This window comes from Spermophilus citellus (assembly GCF_964194105.1).
Source record: "Spermophilus citellus genome assembly, chromosome: 6".
NCBI lineage: Eukaryota > Metazoa > Chordata > Mammalia > Rodentia > Sciuridae > Spermophilus > Spermophilus citellus.
In genome coordinates this window covers 96,958,229-96,973,358 of record NC_138187.1, presented here as the reverse complement: position 1 = coordinate 96,973,358, position 15,130 = coordinate 96,958,229, and the positions used below count along the sequence as shown (strand labels likewise).

General features: G+C 38.4%; 1 protein-coding gene across 1 annotated transcript in view; it reads left to right on the top strand.

Annotated features, from left to right (window-relative positions):
- The window catches only part of RYR2 (ryanodine receptor 2), a 610,498-nt gene that overhangs the window by 460,718 nt on the left and 134,650 nt on the right, over nt 1-15,130 (top strand). The window contains exons 53-58 of the mRNA XM_081299889.1: nt 543-706; nt 2,890-2,968; nt 5,291-5,380; nt 6,121-6,258; nt 11,896-11,973; nt 13,986-14,061. Coding sequence (XP_081156015.1) covers nt 543-706; nt 2,890-2,968; nt 5,291-5,380; nt 6,121-6,258; nt 11,896-11,973; nt 13,986-14,061 — 625 coding nt within the window. The remainder of the gene's footprint in view (nt 1-542; nt 707-2,889; nt 2,969-5,290; nt 5,381-6,120; nt 6,259-11,895; nt 11,974-13,985; nt 14,062-15,130) is intronic.

Sequence of the window (15,130 nt, the reverse complement as noted above, 5' to 3'; positions counted from 1 at the left end):
TATAAATTTTAACTAATTTTGTAACCAATAGAAAAATACATCTTCCCAGAAATTTTTATTACATACACTTCCTATAGAACTATTTTCCCAGTTTGGATTATATTTTTTATCCCTTTGAAATGCAACAGGGAACAGTAAATTTTTCACTCTCTGGAGTGGTGGCCTTTATACGATTTCATATATGATCATTGTAAAGTAGTGCAGCAGTTATCCATAACTGTTAGGAATGCAGTCTCTGTGGACTGAAATCACACATTCATGTTGAAAGAGGTGATAAATTTAGAATAGTCAGGTTTATGTCATTTTACCTTGGGAGAATGCACTTTCAAGGAGCAGAGACAGTGTTCCTTCAGCTGGTGGCTGGACACTTGGCTGCAGCTTCTCATGACGCTGTGTTCCATTTGCTAGAGAGAATCTCATGGAGTGGAGTTAGCCTAGGGCGGTTCAGATCTTCTCCCGAGTCATCTTTGTCACAATGATCATGCTGATGGCTTTTCCTATGAAGTCACTTGGTAAATTTTTGGCCCTCCTTTTATTCCTAGAAATATGAGCAAGAACTTTTCAAGCTGGCACTGCCTTGCCTGAGTGCAGTCGCAGGAGCTTTACCTCCAGACTACATGGAGTCAAACTATGTCAGTATGATGGAAAAACAGTCATCCATGGATTCTGAAGGGAACTTTAACCCACAACCTGTTGATACCTCCAAGTATGGACTCTTTCTATTGCAGCAGATTTTTATTGTAAATGATGTGTGAAGTCTGAAATTGAATAAGGTACTGAAGTGAACTTTCTTTAATACATGCCCCCTTTGAATTGGTATCCTTTTAATAGGAGTCCTTTAATTTATCAAATGATAGGAGTAATAATGGTGATTATACCAATATCAAAAATACATAAGATGTGCCTTCTAGGATACTCTTAACAAAACGAGGAGTCCATGAATATAACCAGGTGGTAGTATCTGTGATGGTGAGAGTCAAGAAAGTATATGAGCTCTATTTTTAGTTGAAAAGTGACCCAAGATGTTTATCAGTAACTATAGTCAAACCCCTCTCTGGCATCTTGTAGTTGCAGTGAACCCAGCAGTGTTGCAAAGCTGTCTCTGTGAGAGTCAGGGAATTGCTCCACCCCCCACTCCATCACCCAAGGTCAGGATGAGTGGCCAATGTTTAGCATTATAAAACACATTATAAGATGGAAGGAAATATCAAATAAGATTTTTTTTTTAGTGGAAGATTTAGCATGCAGTTAGAATACAGCTTGACAACCTTAACCAAAAACATCAATCAGTAAGACAAAACTCCTTATGTGTGATTAACTACATGAACTGTTCTATGGATAGGATGCTTGGATCCTCAAGTGTCCCAAGTCTCAGCACTTTGTCTTTCCCCTTCTCTAAGTGGAAGCCTGGATCCCTGTTTGCAAGGACAGCTGCCTATTCCTGCTATAAGATCTTATTGATTCCACCATGGCTCAGCAAGATCGGTTTGGCAGGGCAGTTATTTGGTAGTTCTGTGCCCTGCTTCTGAATTTGCTTGGAAATTCAACTTTTGAGGCTCCTAGGCAGCTCCTAGGCTGTAGTTCAGCCTTCATTTTGAAATCAAAATTTCAACCCAAGTGATAAGCCATTAGTCAATGCTTTAATTTGCATATTTGGTATTTGATGACAGTTCTGTAGGGAAAGAGTCTACCCAGTATTTGGCTTATATGATTGATCCTTTGTATTTCTTCCAAAGTAAGTAATCAGACATCACAGGTTCATATTTCTACCTGGGTAAGTTTGTGATTTGTTAACATACTGTATAATTCAGGATTTTAAAGTAACATTAGGACATTGTCATGGTTTTAGTGTTGATTAATTAAATCCAATTAATTAACAAGTGTTGGGCATGTATATTAATTAACTAGTCTTGATCCTTTGGGACTTCTTTACAGATACAGGTCTACATCATGATAGAGATAATTGCTTGTGTTTTATACATTGCTTCTTAAGTACATGTATGTTAGCTACTAAATGATTACTTTTCTGGAAAAGAATGGAAATTGTCTTATTATTCTAGGGTTTTATTTAGAACTCTATTCTTAAAATTAATTGCTTTGTTTTGAACAACTAATAAAAAAGAAAAAAAAATAAAATTAATTGCTTTAATATGTTGCATTCTTTAATGAATGGAATTATACATATATTTAGTTTTTCATTCATAGATGTATTTGATACTCCCAAGTTGGACTTGGTCATCAACTGGATGTGCTTGACATCTGTATAAGGGATTATATGTGTATTTAAACATGGAAGGAGTCAGGAATGAGTGTTATCAAAACCATAAAGCAGGAGTTGGTTAATTACTTTTCCCTGTGGTCAATATCAGTAACACCTATAATATTTTATGTAGACCCTTAATATTTAAAAGTATTGTCACATCACTTGTTGGGTTAAATTAAAACTCTAAAAGGTTCAATTTCAGCAGTCTTCTCCAATTACAATTGTTGCAGAGGAGAGAGTCAGAGAGAGTGGCTTCAAAGAGTATGGAAGACAAGTGTGTCTTAAGCTTGTTGAGTCTAGCCATATCTTGACGTAGGGTTTGTTTTCTTTTTCATATAATCTATTGTCTTCATCTTTGAGTATGTGTTAATTAATATCATGCCTATTTTATTATACCTAATTTGTTATATTAACATAATAAAAGCTGTATCAACTTAAGATGAACAGGTGGAACATCATCTGCTTGACTTTTCTCTCACTGTTCTGAAAGATGTGAAACTTTGTTAAAACTGTTTTTAACCTTTATGCATTGAATAGGATCTAAGCATTTGTAAATTATAAATTATGAATATGATTCCCTATAAATTCTTTGATAATCAAGCTTTTTTTCTTTATTTTTCTCATAGTATTACAATTCCTGAGAAGTTGGAATACTTCATTAACAAATATGCAGAGCATTCCCACGACAAATGGTCAATGGACAAGGTAAAAGTTGGAGCACTACTATGGGGAGGTGGCCAGTGCCTCATTTGGGGGTTCTTCTTCCTGCCAAAGAGGGTGTAAGCCACATGAGAAATTAAAGTCTACAATAATTAGTGAAAAAGAAAAGACTCGAAAAAATAGTTTCAAAAGGGGAGTTCCTGATAGGTCCAGCCACACAGAAGCTGGAGCCAAACAATTGCTCTCATGGTTTATTTAATGGGGTACATCAGAGGCAGGGGTAAGGTTTTAAGGGTGGAGTCTTATTTCATCATATCTTACAGTCAGCAGGTTGACTGGCATCTTGGCAGGTCATACCCATCTCAGAGGGGCTGTGCAGCTACACACAGCAGGTCACCTCATCTCCAATGCTGTGTGGGACATAGCAGAGCAGAATAGGAATTCACAATGTCTCTGGGCAGTCAAACAGATTAAATGTCCACTAGAAGTTCCCAGACATCAGATTATCCTATTCACTAGGCTGCACTGGCAACAGAGTCCACACACAGCCCACAGATGGTTCTCCACACACTACCTTCTGGTCCAGGCTGCTGTGTTCATAATGGTCATGCTCTGACATATCTGGCCTGATCATTTTCTCTTTCAAAGGAAGAACTTTTTCTAAATTAGGTAAGAATGCCGGGCATAGTGGCACACACCTGTAATCCCAGCACTCTGGGGGCTGAGATGGGAGGATCACAAGTTCAAGGCCAGAATCAGCAACTTAATGAGGCCCTGTCTCAAAATAAAAAATAAAAAGGGTGGGGTAAAGTGTCCATGGGTTGAATCCCCAGTAGCAAACCCCCCAAAAATAATTTAGGCAAGTACATCAAATTTCAATTAGCTAGTATAATATTTAGCTAGTTCTGCCACATTAACACAGTTATGATGTACAGAGAATATTTGTGTTCATAAAAAATACAAGTTTAATATTCCAAAAAGATCTTAATAAAATCATGAGTATAATTCTGAATATTATTTTTTGTGGAAGTTAAAGGTAACAATCACCAAGGTCTTCAGGGAGAATTGGAGGCACCAAGTTCGAAATCCATCTTGGTTTTATATGTAGTTTCATATTAGATCAAAAATCGTGAAAATTCTTCATCAAGATTCAGTAATAGTTTATCCCTTCAAGTCCACCATTGTGTTTCCTATTATCAAATAGATCTGTAGTTCACTAAAAGTAGATTAAACTGACCAGATGACACTTGTGTTTTCAAGAAAACAACCCAATTGAGAAAAGTAAAGCAGTAGAAATCTGTGAGATTTTTGCTACTGATCAAGAGATGTTCTAAAGGAAAGGCTATACATGAGGATTGATTTAGTTTAAACTTGAAAAAGACTCTCGGACTTGTCAGAGAATTCAGAAGGTGCAAGAATCTAAAATCCACATGCAGATTTGGTGAATGAAAAGCAGCAGGGGGTTCCCAGGATGCTGGGTAACCTGGTAATAGTGTGAAGCTTCCCTCTGGCCAGCCAATCCTTTTCCCACTCAAATAAGCACTTTTTTGTTGGTTTGTATGATAAATGTGTGACTGCTCATCAGTTCACTGATTGATGAGGTAAGTCAGTTAGGACCATTTTTACATAATGACTTTGTCAATACCATGTGGGTGGAATAGTGATGGCCAGGAACATGCAGGATGCGGTCCCTTGCAGTCCAGTTCCAGCTCATGTAGGGAGGTACTGATGTATCTAGATGGGCGGAAGAATGTGGGATGGATCTATTGAAAGACTTTGGAATATAGGAATGGGCAAAACAGACAATACTGTCCTGTGAACCTCCTGAGGTGCATGCTCTAGTTTTCCCATTTAAAATGAGCATTTCATTGGGGCTGGGGTTGTGGCTCAGTGGTAGAGCGCTTGCCTAGCACATGTGAGGTGCTGGGTTTGATCCTCAGCGCCACATAAAAATAAATAAAGGTATTGTTTCAAATTACAACTAAAAAAAAATTTAAAAAAATGAGCATTTCATGAGCTCGTGCCACAGGTGGGGTTCCAAGATGTGTCAAAATAAATATTGTCACTGTCACAGTATGCATCCCAGAAGCTGCCTCCTAGGGTACTGTTTATTGGTACAATCAAAGACCTGCATCTCTTTAAGGAAGACAGATGTTTCAATCTCTGACAAGAAGACTTGTTTGAAATGATGACTGAAAATAGCATTAAGTTGGAAATCTTTATAGGACTTATGCTAGATACAATTTAAACCTTAATTCTCATCTTGGTTCATTTTACACTTGGTCCAGTACACTCTCAAACACACGCACACCTGCATTGTCTAAAATCATACACGTAAAACAGGTTTTGGTGTTTGTATTTTTATAGTTGGCAAATGGATGGATTTATGGAGAAATATATTCGGATTCTTCTAAGGTGCAGCCATTGATGAAGCCATATAAACTCTTATCTGAAAAGGTGAGGTTTTTAAGTTTATAAAGTTTTAATTTGTGGGAATTTTTGTCTTTGTTGTATTTTTTTTTCCTATTGAGATACCTTCTTTATTTTCCACTTAAGCTTTTACCTTTATTCAAAGGTCCCACTTTTTATCTTATATTTTATCTTTTGCTTTCCAGTCTCATTTTGGGTCAGTATTTCATTGCTTATTATCTTGTCTCTTAATAATTTTCATTTCTCTTCTGCTTTTTATCTCTCTCCCATATTTTTGAGAACTGTAGAACTAAATAGTCTGTGCTTCAGCCTTTCTTGGTGATCAGTGATAAAGTGGTACTTAATGTGCTTCTTAGGTGGGAGTCCTCAAGTCTGTTTCTGCCACAAGGAGCACAGAGGACTCTGTGGCCTGGCAGATGACGCAGGGGGTCCCGCCTCTGTTCAGAGAGCAGGAGGCCTTCACACTGGCCTCTTCTTCACCCTTCTAGTCTTCTGTGTCCCCTCTCTAGTCTCTGAGGACTCAGGAGCAGGGGCTTGAGAAGACAGATTGCTATTCTGCACCAGGAGCCAGGACCCCTCTTCCACAGGGGTCCGATTAGATTTCGCTCACGCTCCGCCCTGTAGAACTTTAACTTTCTGATTTTATTTTTAAGTAAACTACGCCAATCAAGTTTTTTTAAAAGGTGTAGTCTGTTTCAGAAGTAAATACTAAATATTTTACATTTCCATTTCAGTTCATAATAATATCTTTTTTTTTTTTCCTCTAGGAAAAAGAAATTTATCGATGGCCAATCAAAGAATCTTTGAAGACTATGTTGGCTTGGGGTTGGAGAATTGAAAGGACCAGGGAGGGAGACAGCATGGCCCTTTACAACCGGACCCGTCGCATTTCTCAGACAAGCCAGGTAAGAGTCACAGTGATGAGGCATTTTAAAATAAGTTACTTAAAAAATATTTTAAGCTTTATGCCATGGGACACACCTATGGTATCAGCTAAAGCAGGAGGATCACTGGGGCCCAGAAGTTCAAGGTCAGCCTGGGCAACAGAGAAAGACGCTGACTCAAAATAATAACAGCAATAGGAATTTTAATCTTTTATTTAATTATTGTCTTTAAAATAAATAATTTGAATGTTCTGAAGACCAACAAAATTAGAGAGGAAAAGATATTGCTTTCCTTTTTGTTTGAAGTGAGCCAGATCGTGAGTCGAGTACTGGAATTTTGCATGGAGCCATGATTTCCTGGCTGGTGTGGGAAGCATAGAGCTTTGTTATCCAGCCAGAAAACGGAGGGCTGGTTCTTAGGGGACAGTGGAGACCCAGTTCCAGACCCCAGAGGGTGCACTGTCCTGCTGCAAGGGAAGGTGTGACAGGCAGAGCTGATAGGCAGAGCCAGACTCTTGGCTTTGGGACTCACTGGCCTCACAGGACTCCAGCCCTGGGGTCATGCTGCAGGCAGAGCCAGCCCTGGAAAAGCAGTGGGAACCAGGTACTAGGCATTAAGATGGTCACAAGGCTCCCTGCACCCTTCACATCTGACCCTTTGCTTTTTTGGGGAGCTAAACCTGTCATTGTCCCTTTCCTGATTCCTCAGACTGATATGAACTTGTTTTACACAAAATATTGCTTTATATTACTAATTGTTTCATTTTTGAATAAATAAAATGAGGTTACTAAAAGCATATTTGAAAAACGCTTTTAAATAGATGAAATTCAGATTCGGGCATATTTTACTTGAAATTCTTTTAGATTCATACCGTGTGGGTGAAGACCATAAAAGCATATCTTACCTACTTTTCATGTGTCCATTGATTCTGGAGCCTGATATTCCCAGGTTGCTTCACCCACCAGGGCTCTAGGAAGCACAAGAAGTCTGTGATGAACTTGGCCAGACCTGGCCAGGCCCACTTCTCACCACTGAGTAGCTGGCTGTGTGACCTCAGGCAAACTGCTCAACCTCTCTATGCTTTGGTGTTCTCACCTTTAAAATGAAACTGAGCTGGTGCAGTGGCACATACCTGTAATCCTCAGGAAGATTGTGAGTTCAAAGCCAGTCTGAGCAAAAGCAAGGTGCTAAGCAACTCAGTGAGACCCTGTCTCTAAATAAAATATAAAATAGGGCTGGGGATGTGGCTCAGTGGTACAGGACCCCAGAGCTCAATCCCTGGTACCCATCCCCTACCCCAAAAAATGAAAATAAAAAGAGCATCTGCTTTCAGAGAATGTTTGAGGGGTCCCTGTTGTGATGCTGATGACAGTTGTAAGAATGACTGGCACATAGCAGTACAGGTTGGCCACAACTTTTTTTATTAATTTTTTAATTTCTGTGTGACAACGGAATGCATTACAATTCATAACACACATTAGAGCACAAATTCTTCATATCTCTGGTTGTATACAAAGTACATTCACATTGATTCATGTCTTCATACTTTGGGTAATGATGTCCATCACATTCCATCATCACTGCTAACCCCCTGCCCCTCCCCTCCCTTCCCACCCCTCTGCCTATTGTTATGTAGATCAATAGCATTGTTATCCCCCTTCACCATTGCAAGGGGAAACTTAATCAGGGTTCTGTAATTTGCATATTGAGGGCATGAATGATGTCATAGACACTTGATAACCTACTTTAATGGTTATGGAGGCTGACCGGAATTAGAAGTTTACAGAGAGGGATTGCAGGACTGGCTTTTGTCCACCTTCTTGTGAGCCAGTACTGCAATCAGCTCAAAAGGACCTTCTGGCCATCTTGGGCACATCGTAGAAATTGCTTATTTATCCATGTACTCCAACTTCTTACCTTGTATTTTTTTTTTTTTTGGCATTACGTATGTAGGATGGAAATTATTTAAGCAAATGAAAATTATTTAAACAAATGAAGAGTGAAAAGAGAGTGAAATTTTAGGGACGTGTTTCCCATCTAGAGCAAAAACAGAGGCCAACATGGAGGGGTGATCCCCCCATTCCTCCAATGAAGAGTTTTGAGTACCTGTTAGTTTTCAGGCATTATTCTAGGATTCTCAAATCAGTAAACAAGACATCAAAATTCTTTGCTTCATGGAGCTTACATTTTAATGGCAGATGAGCAATGTTATAGAGTATGATGCAGAGCAGGGAAAGAAGAAAATGCATTCTGGGGGGCAGGCTGGGTGTGCCAAGGATGAGGTAGGAAGGTGTTTGGGGCAAACTCCATAGAGTTTTCAAGGTTGACCTCCTTAAGAAGATGATTGAATAAAGACCCCAGAGAGGTCTCTGGAGGGGTTTGGAGGAAGATTCTCCCAAGCTGGGTACATGTGCTAAGTGGGAGGGAGATGAGGAAGCCAGTGAGATTGGGGCCCAGTGATTAGCAGGTGGACACATGCAGGAGTTTCAGGGGCCCGGTGGTGCAGGACATTGGGGGCCATTGGAAGGACTTTGTAAGTGCTTTAGAATTAAACTTAATTCTACTGTTTACTATTTACATGATATGGTGTCATATATAGTGCTTTAAATGATTTATTCAGGTTCTTTTTCTGATTTTAAAGTGATTAAAAAGTAATATCACTTTTCAAAGATGTTCTGACAGTTCAGTGGAATAATCTGAGTTTTGCCAACTCATGGATGAGTATCCCTCACTCTCTCAGAAGTTGCCATTGTTTTCATTACTGCCAATTGATTTTGAATTAATGTTGACGCTCTTGATTTGAAGATAAGTGCTTATTTCAGGTCACCGGAAATCACATAGGACCTGGACAGTCTTCTGATTTCTACGTATGTAAATAAAGAAACATGTAACAATAAACTTAAAAAACCCTGTGCCTGAATAAAAAAATATTTGCTTTCATTCTTAAAAATGGCCTCAAGAACTTAATCTAAAGCTAAAAGAGTGTTTCAGTTATATAGGGTACACAAGGAACATGGTCTAAGAGGAAATTAAATAGTGCAAAGATTTTGAAAACAAAATGTCTTGATATCTCTATTAATAAAATTTATAAAGAGCCTGATACTGATTCTTTCTAGGTATAAAATACCCATTTGCTATTATTTATACCTGTGAGATTGGAAGTCATTTTATAACCTAAAGTATATGAAAGCTGTCATGTCACAGGCTCCCATGTGAGGGGGCAATGGCAAGGGCTGAAAGCTAGAGGTAATGATAATCTAACAGGTAATTTTTTAAGTGGAAGGCAATGAGTTTTAGGCTATTAATGCCCATTTAATCTTCTTTTTCTCTTTTTGTCAAAGTAAGAGGTATCTTTATCCGTTAACTGTCATGAGAATAAGAGGGGAGTGTTAGGCAACTTTGCCTTGCTCTAATCAAAACACCCATTCTGAGCAACTTAGAAGAAAAGGTTTATTTTGGCTCATGTTTGCAGAAGCTTAGTCCATGGGTGAAAAGTCCCTTGCTCTGGGCCCAAGGTGAGGCTGAACATCCTGGTGGAAGCACTGCTCCATTCATTCACGGCCACCAGAAAGGAGAGAAGAGACCACAGGGCAGAAGCACCCTTCAGGTCCCCTACACCCATAACCTACCTTTTCTAGCCACACCCAACCTGCTACAGTTATACCCAGTCAGTCCATTTAAACTAGGATGAACTGATTATGTCACAGCTCTCACCATCCAGTAATTTTGATACCACCAGATACCAGATGAGTCCTGCTTCCTGAAGTGTAACATTAGAGAAGCATGCTGAGGCAAGAATATAAAGTAGGGTTTATTTTAAAAGGGGTAACATAGTCTTCTCCTGGGAGGGAGAAGGGGGCCATAGCTGATATCCTGGTACCCCCAAGAAGGAGGGTATTTTGCCTTTTCATGTCCTAAGCTTCCTTTGTTCTCCTGCTCTCTTTCCTTTTTCTCTTTCCTGTGTATGGAATAGGCCCAGGAGATGCTCAGGTGGGATGGCCAAAAGGTGAGAAGCAGATGGGCTGCAGGGGCCAAGTTGGAGTGATATGGGCAGGAAGAAGCATAATGAACAACTCCCTGTAGGGAGGGGCAATTCTTGGCACAGGTTACCTTAGCAACAGGTTGGAGCAGGGGCAGGTTAACTTGATAAGGGTGAAGGAAAGACTCTGAAGAAATTAACATTTCAATTCTTTCATTCTCTGGATGTGACCCTTACCTATCTGCCTGTCTGGCTTCGATTTCACCTCTGAATATATCTATATTAACACAGGAGCTTCGGGGGGACACTCATATCCAAAACATAATCGAAGGTTTGAAGACTAATAACTACCGAAGCTTGAACTAGTCATCATTGAAAAGGATGTGAACCAATAAGGAGTAACTAGAAATACTGCTGACATGAGGGTTCTTTTTGGAGTGGAATTTATAATTTTTATGATTCCCTTTTCTGAATGGAGCAGAAATAACTATCTGACTAACCCATGAATTCTGTAGATAGCAGATTTATGACCTTCAAAATTCAGGCTTCATATGATAACAATATACAATTTCCTTTAAAATCATATAAGCTTCTGAAATAAAACCAGAGCTTGTACAGGAATATAATTTTACATTGCACCCCAGATTGCTTGGGTTGCGCTAAACCAGGCAGGATCATAGTCTAATGGTCGTTGGCACATTCCCTGTGTGAGACTCCTGAGCCATGGCGAAGGCACAGATGCCAGGGTTTGGTCAGAAGTCACTAGGAGACTGAGTATCACTTATGATCCCAGTGCTAATTATAGCATATGTTAGCCTCATTTGTATTTTACAAGCACGGATTTATGCTACAGTGTACTTCTGTATTATTTGTTTATCTATTTCTAATAAGAGAATGTGTACAACCATGGAATACATCAAGATGGAATTCCAGATTTGTAAGCGGCACTGAGAGTTCATTCCTACCTACTGGGTGGAATGGAGCATGGGCACAGGATGATGGTGAAACATTCTTAAAACTGACAAGGAGACAGTTTTCACTTTTAAGTAGCCAAAATTTAGAAATTAAGGAAGTCTTATGGTTTTGGGCATTTGTCATAAGACACTGAATACCATATGGTATACTTTTGTAATTAAAAATTGAATTATATTTTATTTTAACATTTGGCCCATAAGGACATTTGTTTACCCCTTTGGTTCATTATTGCTTGGGTGAGGAAGAGTAAATTTCATCACAACTAAATAGGATTTTGTAAGAAGCCCAGGAATAGAGTGACTCTTTGCATAAGTTAGCATTTCTGAATTTTGGATTCATTCCTTCATTGTACAAATTTAATAGAACGGTAGAATTAGAATAATAGAGTTCTAATTTGAATTAGAGTAATAGAATTCTAATGAGAATTAGAATAATGGAATCCTATTATTCTGTTAAATTTGGGGATTGACAGCCCCTAAGGTATAAGATTAAGATGAATTATTCTATCATCAATAATCGTCAGACACTCAAATATAATTCAGTGCATTAAATATGTTTGTGAAATCATTTTGTGTGGACATTTGCTATTTTCATCTGAGAAAACATTATGTTTGATTTACATTTTAAAGTATCATTCAAGACTCTTTGCATAGGGTTTTAAATGAGGCTTTGCCAATTTTTTTCTTTTACATAAATGGTCTAGGTTTCTGTAGATGCTGCCCATGGTTACAGCCCCCGAGCCATCGACATGAGCAATGTTACACTGTCTAGAGACCTGCATGTAAGTATTAAGTGTTTAAAATAGTCTGAAAATTTATTTTTAACAAGACTTTCATGACTTGTTTGAATGTGGTGACCATATAATGGGCCAATATAATTTAAAGCTATTATGTCCCTAATTTTTTTAGTGCTCTAGGAAATGCTGCAGCGGACTCCCTGATGGGTGGTTTTTACCTTCCAAGGTTTTGCTTACTCACGCTGAACTGTGGTCTAATATGTGGAGTTTCAGAAGCAAAAGATTCATAAGTCTTAAATCTCATTCCATTCTGAGTAGGGTAATGGCATCTCTTGCCATTCTGCTACATCACTTAGGATGTGAATCCTGCCTTTGTCCAACAAATCCACACTGTATACGCTAGCCACCCTTAGTCACTTAATGGTCGCTGGCTATCATATCAGCTGTCTGGTTTTGCACTGCTGTGTTCAAGGAACAGTAGTGATGCAAAGGAAGCATCAGAGTATCAAACATGGAAGGATAGGTTAACTCTGCTACTGCACCTCAACACTGCAGGGCATTGTATACAGAGGATTCTTACAATCTGACGTTTCAGCATTCACTGGGGGTCTTGCAATGAATTCTCAGGATTAGGGGGACTACTGAAAAACTTTTTCTGGGATATCCCTTTCACAATATATTTTTCTTAAAGATAGTATCCATTAAAAATCCTAATATAGCTAGGTATATATGTAAAGAGAATAATTAATAATCCTGTGCTCAAAGGCCACCTTTAATTATTCAGTAAAGAATATATATTTTTTTAGGTTTTTTTTGGGTCCAGAGAAATTGGTGGCACTTTGTTTTCTATCCATGGTCATATCTCCTCTGTCACTAAGGATCTGACTTTGAAATGGCTGATTTTAACTGAAGGTTAAATGGTCTCTATGATGTAATTATATGGCTATTGTTAGAATTATTCCAAGAGAAATACGATCTAAATGTAAGATTTATATACTGTTAAATTGTTTGGTTTGCCCTTTTTTATTGCTACTGTAGGAATATATTAAAATTATGTAATAAGTTGAGTATCAAAAGTGAAAAGAAACTTAGAGGTAATTATATCAAAATCCAAAAGGCCACAAAGTGAACAATGTAGCTTATCCAAGGTCTCTTACAGTTTGAACAGAGAATGGTCTTGAAATCAAATCTCTGTTCATCTGATTTTCTTTCCATTCAGTGTTTAGTAAGGTTTGTTATCTTTTATAGCTATGAAAATTAAAATAAGAACTTGTAAATAAGCATATTTTCTGTGGAAGTCTACAGCTATATTGAAGTTTCATTTTAACAATGTTCCCTTCACCTTCTGAATATAGCCCTCCTTGCTCCAAGGCTTCTCCCCTCTCCCACTCCTTAACAGATTAGGGAGACAGTGTTATGTTTTCTTCCCCCTAGTTAATTGCCCCTGAACATGCCCACTACAGGAAAGAGATGATGGCTGAGGATCTGGGAAGTGAACATCTCCCAAATTAATAAGTGAATCCTAACATGCCATCAGGGTGCCCTGGGGCCCCCTACTAAGGCATACCTGCAATGTGACCCTTAAGAGTTTCTTTAAAACCCCCAGTCCCTCCTGATAGAGTCACAGCCTTTAGGACAGGAGTCCCCTGTGTTTCTTTCTCCTTTGGTGGCAAAACAATAAACCTTCTTTTTCCTTTTTCTCAAAACATGTCCTCATTATGAAATTGGCATTGATTGGCATTGGGGACAGAGACTGAGCTTTCAGTTACATCATTAGTGAATTATCATAAATATGTGTTTAACATCATGCATAACAGTGGCTTCCTATCAGATCTCCTATGCTATTTACATACTATGTAATTTCACAAATCATTAGAATTCTCTGGAATTTCAATTTCAAATGCAAGAATGTTTTTGAATATCTTTTTAAAGTATTTTGGCATTAATACTCTTTCATTCATTTAGGGCATGCTTTGATATTGCATATTGGAAAGCTAACATTGTATGTTTTGCCCACTAAAGTATAAGTTAGCTCAGGAATGTTTGGTTCATTTCAGGCTATGGCAGAAATGATGGCTGAAAACTACCATAACATATGGGCAAAGAAGAAGAAAATGGAGTTGGAGTCCAAAGGTAGTATTTTCTAAAACCTTCTTTTAAAAACTATGAGGGGGGCTGGGATTGTGGCTCAGAGGTAGAGCACTTGCCTAGCATGTGCGAGGCCCTGGGTTCAGTTCTCAGTATCACATAAAATAAATAAATAAAATAAAGGTATTTTGTCCACCTACAAGTAAAAAAAAATAATAAAAAAATACAGCAACTATCAGAGCCATGGTGGGGCATGCCTATAATGTCAGGGGCTCAGGAGGAGGCTAAGGCAGGAGGATCCTGAGTTCAAAGCCAGCCTCAGCAACTTAACAAGGCCCTAAGCAACTCAGCAACACCCTGTCTCTAAATAAAGTCTATAAAAAGGCTGGGAAGCAGAAGCAGGAGGATCCCGAGTTCAAAGCCCGCTCGGCAAAGGCAAGGTTCTAAGTAACTCAGTGAGACCTTGTCTCTAAATAAAATACAAAATAGGGCTGAGGATATAGCTTGGTAGTTAAGTGCCCTTGGGTTCCATCCCTGGTAGCAAAGAAAGGAAAAGAAGAGAAACCAATCAATGAGTTGAAGGGAGTATGTGATATGGAAGGAAGAACTATTCTATAAGCTTAAGATTTGTCCTGCCCTCATTTTATGGGAATGTTTCATATGCAGCAGTGCCAGATTAAGGATGGAAATTCTGTAATTTCCTGATTACTAGTGTTTAAGAATTTTGATGGCTGTCTTTGACCCATTTTAGCAGAGATTTAGGTAAAATTTAATTAGATCTGCCTCCCTTGCTCCTTCTCCCACCCTTTTTCATTTCCTGTCTTCACCTCTTTCCCTTGTCTAGTCCAGCTGTTACTAGAAAATGCTTATGCTTGCTCTTTTCTCCTTACTTTTTAAATATTAAAGTGATATTCTGTTGGTAATTTATGAATTTCTTTTTTTTCAAAAAATTTTAATTTGTTTTAATTAGTTATACATGACCGTAGAATGCATTTATGCACTTTGATATATATAGATTGGATATAATTTCCTATTTTTCTGAGTGTACATGTTGCAGAATCATATTGGTCATGTAGTCACATATATACATACAGTAATAATGATGTCTGTTTCA